The following is a 12,248-nucleotide window of genomic DNA, read 5'->3' as shown; positions in this document are numbered from 1 at the left end:
AAATCTTTGAAAAGACCCTTTAAAAATTTGTAGGAAATTTTTTTGGCGGAAAAATTTTGACGGGACAGTTTTTGGCGGGATAGATAATAAATTCATATATAACACCTAAAGCTGATCTCGTACTGACACAAAAGTAATGATGTATTTACCAATGGTTCTAGAATGTAAACCCATCCAAGAAGAGCTAAATCATGTGGCAAAAAACTAAACCTATCTTTCGTTGTGAATTTTTTAGAAGCAAAAGTAGAAAGCTGATTTGCTACGTAGGTGGTGGATGCAGAGGTTATTTGTTTGCTTTGGAGGTGAAGGAAGAACTTGGTTACATGGCCAGATCAAGATAACCACTAGATAACGCATATCTTGCTTTTGTTTGTGTTTGACTGATAAGTTTGTGTGTAAATGCCACAGCTAAATGTTAAAGAAGCTTTGGAACTGTGTCCAAATGAGTGATCTTGAAGAGTAATGGGAGAAGAAGGGAGCACAAAGTAAAACATTCTTGCTCATTTCCAGCATTTCAAATAGCCTCAGTACTTAGTTTTGTTTCTCAATACATATCAAACTTCTCAAACACTGTGTTATATATTTAAAGAGCTTCTTCTTCTATAAACAATGTTAAACACATGAGAAGCAAATGAGAGTTCAATGGCCATGTGATAGCAGAGAAGCTTCAGCGTCAAGGAACACGCAAAAAATCATGTAAATGAATTTTGTTTGGTTTGGTAAATTAGTAAATTTAAAGTACCGGTTCTGAATTTTGTCTGGTTTAAATAGTAATAATATCGGTTTGGTTCAGCTATCAAATAACTTGATTCCTTTTGCTTTTAGATACTATGAAGTATTATAGCTTTAGACTTATGTTTTGGACTAAGATTTTGATTGGATGATGATTTTGTAAAATTTGATCGATGATGTAGATTGCATATCAGTGGAATGACTACCAAAGCATTTTAAGATCTCTCAAGGAGAGTCTCTGTGTAATGTTCTCTCTTTATTTTTAGTTATGATGCAGTTTCTGATGCCTAGGCTTGTTAACAAAGCCTGAGTTTTGAATGTCTAAGGCGCTACTGTGTCTTCAAGAAAAGCAAAGCTCTGGTTTTGTTTCTCAACTACACCCTTCCTTTTTGATTTCCAATCTTCAAAACTTGTCTGCTGCATGAGTTCATTTCAGGTGTTATTTAGACATACAAAGATGTATTAATGTTTGCTAGAAATTGCACTTCCTATATTTTTCTGGAGATGTCATCCCTAAATCATATGCAGGAATGGTTTTCGTAACAGCTATTAGGTAATTTGAAAGCCTTAAGTTTTGGTCTCTCTGTCTCTCTCTCTTTTCTTTCTTCGCCAAACGGTTTGCCCTCTAAACACCTTGTTCGTGTTCGAATTTGTGATCATATACATTGTTTCTATGTCTGTTGATTCTTGTGTATCCTGAATCAGAGGTTTGAAGGTCCAACAAAAGCTTAGGTCTTCTTCTCTATTCCTCTTGTTGCTCTGTTTTTTTTTTTAATACCATTTTAGCTGTTTAACCCAATGTTTATATAATTGCCGCCACTTCTCTGTTTAAGGTTCTTCTCAAGTATAGGCCTAAAGAAAAAGCTGCCAAGAAGGAGCGTTTTTTCAAGAAGGCTCAGTGTGAGTCTGCGGGAAAAACCTTCTAAGTTGAAGAATCCAATTGCTTTGAAGTATGGACTTACCTCATCAAGCATGTGTCTTCCCTTACTAATTAATTCAATTGTCACTCTAGAAATTAGTAAGCTCGCTGCAAGAATCTTTTCTGAAACCTATATGTTTGTTTGATTGTAGAACAAGGCGGAATCATTTGCAAATTTCTCATGATGTGGATCAGATTGAGTTAGTCGTCTGGTTGCCCGCGTTGTAAAACTACTGCTTGCTTGCATGGGTACGATCCCATTCCATATTCGATAAATTTCTATATCTAATATCGACTAGGATTGTAATAAGATCTCTTAAGGTCAGCCTCTTTAACAGTATTGAAGCTGCGGTTAGAGTTTACAGGGATGTCAAGACGAGGTGATTAGTTCCAGATTATGAAAGCTGTTTCAATTGTATTAAAAAAACAAGCAATAGAACTGAGTGACACCATTCTCGTTTTCTAGGTTGTTAAAAGATTGCTTGAAGCCTACACTACTTGTGTCTGCTTACCTGATATATGCAATCAAGTAGACTGCTGCTCTACAAGAAGATAACTAGAGTATTTTGGAGGTAAGCAAAGGTATAAAATTATCATTATATTCTATTTTCTTACTGTTATTTGAACTCTTAAAGGTAAGTTGTGCCGATGAATTGTTTTGTTTAATTATATAGTTCTGAAGCATATTAGATGATTAATTTTGGTTGAAGCTCATTGTAAGAAGTCATGTTCTGCTATCAAATAACTTTATTCCTTCTGTTTTAGACAACTTCAGGGGAATGGCTTCTAAAGCAGTGTAAGATCTGTCAAGGACAACTTCTATAACAATGTCGAAGCTGTATTGTAGGACTTACTAATACGGCTTGTAAGAGTTAAAATAAGGCATCGGTTATATGTAGTTGAAATTACCATTTGTAGTATTCTGAAGCTTTACATGTGTCTGGTTCTTTACCTAGAGATTGAGGTATTGTAGAAACTCTGCAAATTTTGGTCAGTTAAACGTTCTCTCTTTATCAAAACTGTTAACAAAACTGCAAAATTGCAGGATTTAAAGGGAAGCTAAAGGGTTACTAGGTCATCTCTTCTACAAAACCAAAGGTTATTTACTATACAGAAAAATACTCATTTTCTATTTAAGTATTGAGCTTTTGATATTTATAAGCACAGCATTAGTATATGCTTTAAGCTTTTGTCTTATGCCTTAGAAGAAGCTGGCTTTTGCGGTATACATCAACATGCAAAGCTCTGGTTTCTTTCTCAGGTACGCCCTTCTCTTTCGATTTCTAATCTCCAATACTTGTTGGCTACGTTTGATTTTAGTAAGTTACTTACATCCATTATACAGTTCCGAAGAACTTTCAATGACTGATTTTGTTTAAAGCTCCTTATAAGAAGTTTTAGGTATGTTACGTCCAGCTATCAAATGACTCGATTCCTTTTGTTAGATACCACAAATCATAACTTTAGGCTTCTATCCTCCGGGACTAAGATTTTAATGGATGATGACTTTGCAGTTTTGGTCAATCCCTCTCTCTCTTCTTTTTTTGCCAAACAGTTTGCCCTCTAAACAACTTGTTGCTGTTCGAATTTGTGGTCATATACATTATTTCTATGACTGTAGCTTCTTGTGTATCCTGAAGCAGAGGTTGAAGGTTCTCTCAACCAGTTCAGGACTCTTGACAAAAGCTTAGGTCTTTGTATAATTGCCGCCATTCCTCTGTTTAAGGTTCTTCTCAAGTATAGGCATGAAGACAAAGCTGCCTAGAAAGAGCGTTTTCGCAAGAAGGCTTAGTGTGAGGCTGAGGAAAAAACTTCTTAGTCAAGGAAGCCAATTCCTGTGAAAAATCATGTGACTTAATTCAATAATTTCTGAAACCTATATGTTTGTTTGATTGCAGAACAAGGCGGAATCATTTGCAATTGCTCATGATGTGGATCAGATTGAGTTAGTCTTCTGGTTGCCCGCGTTCTAAGTTCTTTACAGCATTGTCAAAGAGAAGTCACGACTGCGAGCACAGTAAGGAACGAGGAAAGCTGGAGTTTAGCAAAATCTTGGATGCGGTATACAGTATAAAGGTGAGAATGATAAGGTGAGAATGATATTTTACATTTGTGTTTTAGAATGTGTTCTATATTTCTGTAGATTAATGATTTCAAATGGCAAATCTAAACCTGAACCTTAGGGTCTTGTGATTTTTTTTTGTTATATTTGGGGAGACTGTTTAACTCTTATATCAAATATATTTCGTTGTTAATATCTCAGGTTTATGGAGGTTCATAATTACAAGGTTTGTTTGACACTTGAACTGAGTATCTCAATCATTTTTGATTAAATTTGCTGACAAAAAACTTGTTAATGCATTTGTATATTGTATAAGTTTCTTTGTCTTCTTTACAGTTCCGAAGAACTACATATGACTAATTTTGTTTAAAGCTACTTATAAGAAGTTTTTTTGTATGCTATGTCCTCTCGACTCATTTTGTTTTAGATAGTACGAAGCATAACTTAGGCTTCTATATTGGGATGAGATTTTGATGGCTTTGTAAATTTTCATGGTTGATGATTTTGTCGATGGATAAAACTACCGCTTTTTTTAATAGAAAAGTTAACATTTTTGTTTTTCATATGTAGATTGTAGATCAGTGGAATGGCTTCCAAAGCATTGTATGAAAAGTGGTGCATTTCGGTAAGTAATGTAAAATGCAACTATGATAGTCTATTTTCCTACTGTTTGAACTCTTGAAGCTAAGTTCTGCAGATAAATCTTGAGTACAGGTTGCAAAGATGAACGGAGAAGAGGGGAACAAAAGGCTCCCTAAGAGAAGGTCTTTTCCATATCAATTGTGAGAAGCAATGAAAAGTTCAAAAACCAAATTTCTAACTCTTGTTTTCATATTATTGAACAAGGAGATATATATGAATGGAAATAAAAGGTTGAAGGTAGAAGAAGCCATGAAGGAGAGAAGAAGAGGATCAAGAACTGACAATGCCACTAAGGTTAGTAATATACCTCACATGCCTTTAGAAGGGGAAAACATAAAGAACCTCTCGAAAAAATAAGAAGACAAAACCGACAATGTCACTAAGGTTAGTAATATACCGTACATGTTTTTTTCAAGAAAACGACAAGGCAAGAGATAAGTTTCGAGAGGAACTCTCATTCTCTTAATTAAATCTAAAAAACTGAAGAAATACAACGATCCTATTTATCGATCACCTAAAAACAAAAAGAGAAAGAAAAAAAGAAACCAAAATTTTCAAATCTAAGTAAACTCTTCTTAAATTACATAATAATGATAATACAACAAACCTGTTATCCAAATGGATTACATACCAACGTAAAACATAGATAAGACCTCACATCAATTTCATTTGTTTTATGTGTCCTCGTTTTATTTACTGTTCATTTTCCAATGTGCCTTCTTTTGTGTACTACTTAGCTTGGAAACGCTTTTTGCGTTATGAGACTAGTAGGTGCTTACTATCTCATAATGCTTCTCTAGGGAATTCGTTTAGTCCATAACGTGTATTTTCTCCTAGTCAAGCTTTTCTTATGCTTAAACCTTACAAATGGGGCATAAATAGCTTTAGTATATATTGCTTTGTAACGTAGTGAAAGGGGTTTCAATGCTTAGAGTTACACCTCCGTCACCGTTTCCTCGAAATCAGCATTTGTGGCCAGCAAGATCGTTTTCTGTTAACGGAAATAACTTGACTTGAGTCCCAACAAAATAATTGTTGAGTTTTCTAGGGTTCCTAATCAATCAAGCGTATATAGAGGGCATGGATCGTCCATCAAAGTTTTGGAACTTGTACGGACCTCCACCAAAGAAAAATAGCACCTTGGTTCACAGGGTTCTCATCTCACAAAGTTGTATGACTTTTTAAAACAGAGGTAACGACTATCACATTTGATAGTGCTTCTGCAAACAATAGTATGCAAACTATTCATCTTTAGAGTGGTAATGGGTTGTTATGAGATGGAAATTTTTGATAGTACAAGTGTTCGGAGAATATTCGAGATAGTGTGAACTTTGTAACATGCATTGAGAATGTAGGGATCAAAAGTGGAGTTGGGTTATTTCTTGATGTCGCTACTTGTTGGAACTCAAGATATGAGATACTTGCTAGAGCCTTGGAATTTAGAAAAGCATTTGTTATTTTGAATTTGTATGAGAGTTATAATGCCTACATAAGAAAAGTGATCGTGGAGAGGAAATTTTGTGACCTCTTGAAACCTTCGAATAAGATCACAACTTATTTTTCCGAAGTGAGATATTTTACACAGCTAATGTTTATTTAATTCAAGTGTGGAAAATTGAGTTGTTGCTGAAGAAAAATGTTAATTGTGATGATGTTCATGTTAGTACATTGGTTCAAATTCAAAGGATGCAAAAGAAGTTTGCAAAATATTGGACTCAATACAATGTTATTTTAGCAATAGGACCAATGTGGGAAAATTTTGATTGCGCTTTTTGAATAATATAACTCTTATTCTGTAAGTTCTTCCAAGTCTTCAACAAAACTAACTCCACATGAACTTCTAACTGAATTGCCACTTGAAGATGATGTTAATGATGTAAGTACAATACTATATTTCAATATCTCTTTTTCAGTGAACCACTACTTAAAGAACGAAGTATTAATTTTAATGTGTATTTTGTATGTCACAGGGTCTCTTTGAGCTTGAAAGTAGCCTCAATTCTGGTTCAAGAAATATTTAGTTAACTTTGAAAATCTATTTGGAAGATGAACCGCGCCAAGAGATGAAGACTAGTTTTTTTTTTTTTGTCAACAACAACTATAGATTAGCTCAAGATAGCCAATTGGGGGGGGGGAATCGTTTACAAACTTAACAAGATGCGGAATGGTACAAAATTTTCGTGCCAAAATATCCGCTTTTAGATTTGCATTTTGTGACATTAAGGATAAAGAAAATGATGAGAATTCTTCCCTATCAATTTTAACAGATAAGGCTGGCCATTCGTCAGGAGAAGACACCATCTTAAGCAAGTCAGAACAATCCGTACGAAAGTTGTGGCCAATCATGCACCTCATTGCCCATAACAACGCTTCTACTTCCGTGTGGAGTGGAGAGAAGCTTCGTTGGAGGTTTGATGCACCCATGGTCGTCCTTAATTATACTCTGTGAATGTTGACAAAACCATCACTTGCCTGAAAACCCATAAGTTGCCTTCCAAAAGCCATCCACAAAACACCGATAATCATTAAAAAAGCTGTGTCCAAAGACTCCGATCTTCCTTGGCCCCTAGTAGACCTTACGGGGTTAGGCAAAGATTGGTCTACACCATCAACTTGAGCATGTAGCCAAGACCTGGCTTCGTCCTCAGCTAATTTGGTTACATGTAGTGGACATTCGTCTATACTCTCAAATATTTTGGCATTTCTAGCCTTCCAAGTATACCACATTATCCATGGGAAATTAACGTCTGGGCTCACCTTTGAGATTAGGCAAAAAAGATAAGCCATATTAGCATATACAAAATCCGTTTAAAAAGAATTAGGACCCGCAGGTATATTGGCTAAAGCCCAGGATTGCTGCGTTGGAGACATTCAAATAGTGTATGATTAACCATTTCCGACTGGTCTCCACATCTAGCGCACCTAGAGTCACAATTTATTCCCCGTCGTCTCAGTTTTTTTAGACATCAAAATTTTAAATTTTTGGAAAGTGATTTAGCTTTCATGGCGGCTTATTTTCTTAGCATTCCGATCACCACTATAGCATCAGAGTCAGCTTCTAGCATTGTTAAATTTCTTTAGGAATCACCTTCTTCCCAAAAATGTGCAAGCATTGATTTTCACTCTCAATTGGTTACATGGATTGCATATCTTGAGGATAATTTGTTTTTACTATTAGATTATTAACTAATATTAATCATTTTTGAACTAAAATATTATTAAAATATAGGAGATATTCAAGATATTTTTGATGATAAAGATGATGATGCAACAAAGATAGCAAGTACAGTGCCGGCCCTGTCACATATGTGGCCCAATACAATATAATTTTTTTAATAGGTTTTATAGATAAAGTTTAAAAGTTGAAACGAGAGCTTAAAATTTCATTTTTGAAACAATAAATAGATAAAATTTAGACATGGAGAACATAGTTTAAATTTTGTAAAATATGGGGCTTAATTTTGAAAAACCAAAATATTTTTTGGGGCCTATTTTCTTACTAAAAATGTCAAAAAAATTTGGACGCCCAATACTAATGTTTCATTTTTGCCATCTCTTAATTTTGAATGACCATTTTACCCCTATTTTAAAATTAATTAGGTCAACAAAATAAAACTGAATTATTCTCGCCAAAAATATTACCGCCAAACAAATTCCGACAAAATTTTTGAAAGATTTACTAGAGTTTTTAAAGGTTTGAATGACATTTAAAAGATTTTAAAGGGTTATAGAAATATTTACAAGTTTTTAAAAGGTTTAAGGAATTGCGGAAAATTATGGCGGGGAAAGTTTTGTTGGAAATTTTTGGCGGGAAAATTTGGCGTGAATTTTTCGGAAAGAATATTCCTTTTGTTGGAATGAATATTTCTTTTCTTTATTATGGGTTCTACGAAAATAGAGTACTTTAGTCATTGCGTAATTAGAAGAGGGTATTTTTGAACATGGACACCAAGGGTGGGTAATCTACAAAAGGGTACCTAAAAATATTATTTTTGCAAATCCCCCTATGTATAATGATATTTATGTATGTGATGTTTTAGTGTTTACATTTAATAATTAAATACAAAATTTCTAAAATTATTTTAAAGTGTCTGTTGAAAAGTATTTTTCTTAAATCGATTTGTTCGGACATGAACCGATATACAACTATTGGGCCATGCCGATTGTGGATTGGATTGAGTATATGCAGACCGGACTCTATATCATATTAGATTGTACACTTCCAACTCAAAATCAATTGAACATGTTTATTTTGAGTTTTTTTTTTAGTTTTTTCTGGTTATTTGGGCAGTTGCCTATGTTATCTCTTTGGGATGCGATGCCATTTTTGGGTAAGTATACGGATGGAGTCTCCCTGTTGTCTGACCATTTTTACTATAATAAAATTATGGCAAGGCCCGATTACAACTAATATACCATTATAACGACAATGAGTTCATAAGTCTTTTTGTAATAGTCTATTTCAACTTGAAGCAAATGTTTTAACGGTATTACCTGGACACAGAGAAGAGGTTGACAAAGAAGAATCCAAAAAAAGTCAACGTTAGTTTTGCTTCTCTCCTGAGAACTTATGCATATATATCAACACTAAACCGTTGAGCTAAGAAAATTTTTATGAAAAAAGGACCAAAAATCATATTTAATATAACGGGGCGCAAGCCGATGCTTGGCTTGCTTGGCCTCTTCAACGGCTCTTGGTGTCACATGAACAAGTTACTTAATATATCTAATTTGGAAAAAACAAAAGTACAGTATAACACATAGATAAAACTTGACAACATAAGAGAATTTAAGGCTCAAAAGAATTACATAGATAGCAAATACTCAACGTCGTAGTGTTACAAATTTCTTCAAGATATTACTTATTGAAGTTTCACTTAAGAAGCCTCACGATATGCATACATGCATGGTCCGTACAGAGAGCATATGGAAATGAAGCTATCACTTAGGGCATCACGGTTCATATGCTTCTTTTGAAGTCATGTAATAACAAAAAGGGGAAATTTGGGTAAAGAAACATACATATGTCGTCTATGAATTGTCCAATAAGTAGTGGCATCACATAGAACTTTACCTAATCTATTAGAGTTCCAAAGTCCCACATTGTTTGGAATTAAGATCTTTGGGCAATATATGCAGGATGTGGTTATCTTTCTCCATTAAGCTGGCTTTTGGTATTAGTTAGGTCACATTACTAATATGATATCAGCGCCTATGGTAAGGCCCAACAAACAATTTCCCACAAAAATGGCTTTCCCACATATGTGGCCCCATATAAGTGGCATGTCTTGTTGTGGTATTTCCGAGATATTGGGTTCAGATTTTACGATATCGATTTTACAAAAACTAAAACGTATGTAATTCAGTTTGGTTACAGTTTTATAAATTTTGATCTATGAAGGTTATTAATGATAGATTTATGTATCAAAATGTATCTCCTAGCTTGCTTCATCTACATATTCAATTTGTATACGTGAGAGAGAGGATGCTGGAACCGTGGAGGTTTTGAGAAGCCCTAAAAAAAGAAATCATTTATTGGATACATATGGACTTTGCCAATATTAATTAAGATGACAAATATAGATGATTCCTTCTTTATCGGTGTTCCATCAAATAATCTCTCAACTTTTTCTGTCTCTCTCTCGTTCTCTTGCCAAAACTCAAAATCTCTTGTCAGTTTCTTACAAAACATATAGGAAACGTTAAACTAACTCATCTTTTCCAACAGAGAAAAGATCAATATTTTGGCTAAACTAAACTCTTATGCAAGATAATAAGAGCAAAGGGTTTATATCATTCTTTTAGGTTATTAGGTTTCTTTTTTTAAAAAACTTTTGAACCCTTTGAGGATTGTAATAAAAATGTTATCGTTTCGAATGCCATCTATCGGAAGCAATCCTACCGCATTTGCTGCAAAAATAACGGACAGCCCCAAGACCGTGGCGCAGCTCAAGTCAGCTGCGACACCTTCGCCTCATAGCACTGTCACGTGTGGTTACCAAGCTCACGTGGCCGGCTACTTTCGAAACGTTACAGTTTTATGGTCCAAGAATCTCATGAATCATTCTCTTACCGTCATGGTTTCGAGTTTGGACAATGACATGAATTATTGTTGTAAGATTGATCTTGTGAAGCCATGGCAGTTTTGGAGCAAAAGAGGGTCAAAGTCGTTTGACGTTGAGGGAAACTTTGTGGAGGTCTTTTGGGATCTTCGGTCAGCAAAATTGGCTGGAAATGGTAGCCCTGAACCTGTGTCAGATTATTATGTGGCAATAGTTTCTGATGAAGAGGTTGTTTTATTATTGGGGGATTTAAAGCAAAAGGCATACAAGCGGACAAAGTCAAGACCCGCATTGGTGGAAGGGTTCATATACTTTAAAAAGGAAAGCATTTTCGGGAAGAAAAGTTTTTCGACTCGGGCTAGATTCGACGAGCAAAGAAAGGAGCATGAAGTGGTTGTTGAGAGCTCTAATGGAGCGGCCGAGCCAGAGATGTGGATAAGCGTGGACGGGATTGTGGTTGTGCATGTGAAGAATCTACAATGGAAATTTAGAGGTAATCAAATGGTGTTGGTGGATAGGACACCAATAATGGTCTACTATGATGTTCATGATTGGTTGTTTGCAACTTCGGAGACTACGGCAACTTCAGGGTTGTTTTTGTTTAAGCCTGTCGCGGTCGGATCGATGGTAGATGAGTGTTATAGCGATGAGGAGGAAGGGGATAGCGCAGGAGGGAGTAGTCCTTTGAGTCGTTACAATTCAGCATCAAGTGGTTATGGACCGTTACATGACTTTTGTTTGTTTCTTTATGCTTGGAAACTTGAATGAAGAATAATATTTTACCATAGTGTGGTTTCAAATTTAAATATCTTTTGGTAAGTTGAAATAGAAATGACTAAATGAGGTTAAACTTATAGTATATATTAGGATCTTTTATTTTAGCTTAGAATGCATGATTTTTAGATAGGTAAAATTGGATTTTGAATTTTGACAATTGTTATCGCACATAGAAATTGAACTTAGATCTCATTCAATTTTTTAAAAAAACTTTAAAATGTCATAAGTAGCGACTAAATCAACAATTTTGGCTATTTGGCTTTTCAAATCTCATAACTAAACGATGGCTTTTGAGTTAGAGTGGTCATAAGATATTTGTAGCAATAGGGAAAAAATCCTATTGGTCATGATCAGTTAATAAAATTGTACATATGGCGTATGACTCAACATAGTTGATTGGCACAATTTCGGTCAATGTTGTTTTTGACAAAAAGTTGATAGTTTATTTGAAAAATAATTTAATTCGGGTAAAAGTTGACACTATGTCAAAATTGAAGTAGAAATATATGCATTTTCGAAATTATTCAGATTGCAAATGGTCCTTTACCCGACATATTAGACTCAACATCGTATCATCGCTCTCATCATTATTCAAACTCTTGCAGTCCACTGCTCAAAATTTGAGAAACAGAAATTTGGATGTCATTTAAAAATTGGAGTCAGTATATGTAAATCTATGGTTTGAATAAATAACAATCTGACTATGAAGGCTTACATCAAAATTTCCATGTTCATTTCTGGGAGTTCTTCATTTAGAACTATTTTAGAACATCCATACTGAGAAATTACACATTTTTCACCTATTTGCAATGTCAACATTAAGTTATTTTATTAACATGAGAAACAAATAGTCGTCGGGCAAATATTCTAAATGAAATTAAAACTACACATTCAAACTCGAGATCCTCGAGAAACATAGAACACACATAATGGACTCATATCATATTATGGGTTTTGAACAATATTATCCCCAATTCGTTTACAAATTCTTTCTCGGATTTCCCGACGGCGACACAGGCTTATAAAGATCATAAATGTTAAACACATATATCAT

General features: G+C 34.6%; 1 protein-coding gene across 1 annotated transcript; it reads left to right on the top strand.

Annotated features, from left to right (window-relative positions):
• Positions 1-10,056: 10,056 nt before the first annotated feature.
• On the top strand, positions 10,057-11,194 carry LOC17874722. Its single transcript, XM_006281837.2, has one exon. The coding sequence runs from the start codon at positions 10,217-10,219 to the stop codon at positions 11,183-11,185; it is 969 nt and encodes a 322-aa protein (XP_006281899.1). The 5' UTR covers positions 10,057-10,216; the 3' UTR covers positions 11,186-11,194.
• Positions 11,195-12,248: the final 1,054 nt, after the last annotated feature.

Source organism: Capsella rubella, unplaced genomic scaffold (genome assembly GCF_000375325.1).
Source record: "Capsella rubella cultivar Monte Gargano unplaced genomic scaffold, Caprub1_0 scaffold_8, whole genome shotgun sequence".
In the NCBI taxonomy this organism is placed as follows: Eukaryota; Viridiplantae; Streptophyta; class Magnoliopsida; order Brassicales; family Brassicaceae; genus Capsella; species Capsella rubella.
Note: the sequence above shows the minus strand (reverse complement) of the source record. Positions and strands in the feature narration are given on the sequence as shown.

Coding starts and splice junctions, on each gene's coding strand:
- LOC17874722 (XM_006281837.2), top strand. CDS start 10,217: ATGTTATCGTTTCGAATGCCATCTATCGGAAGCAATCCTACCGCATTT.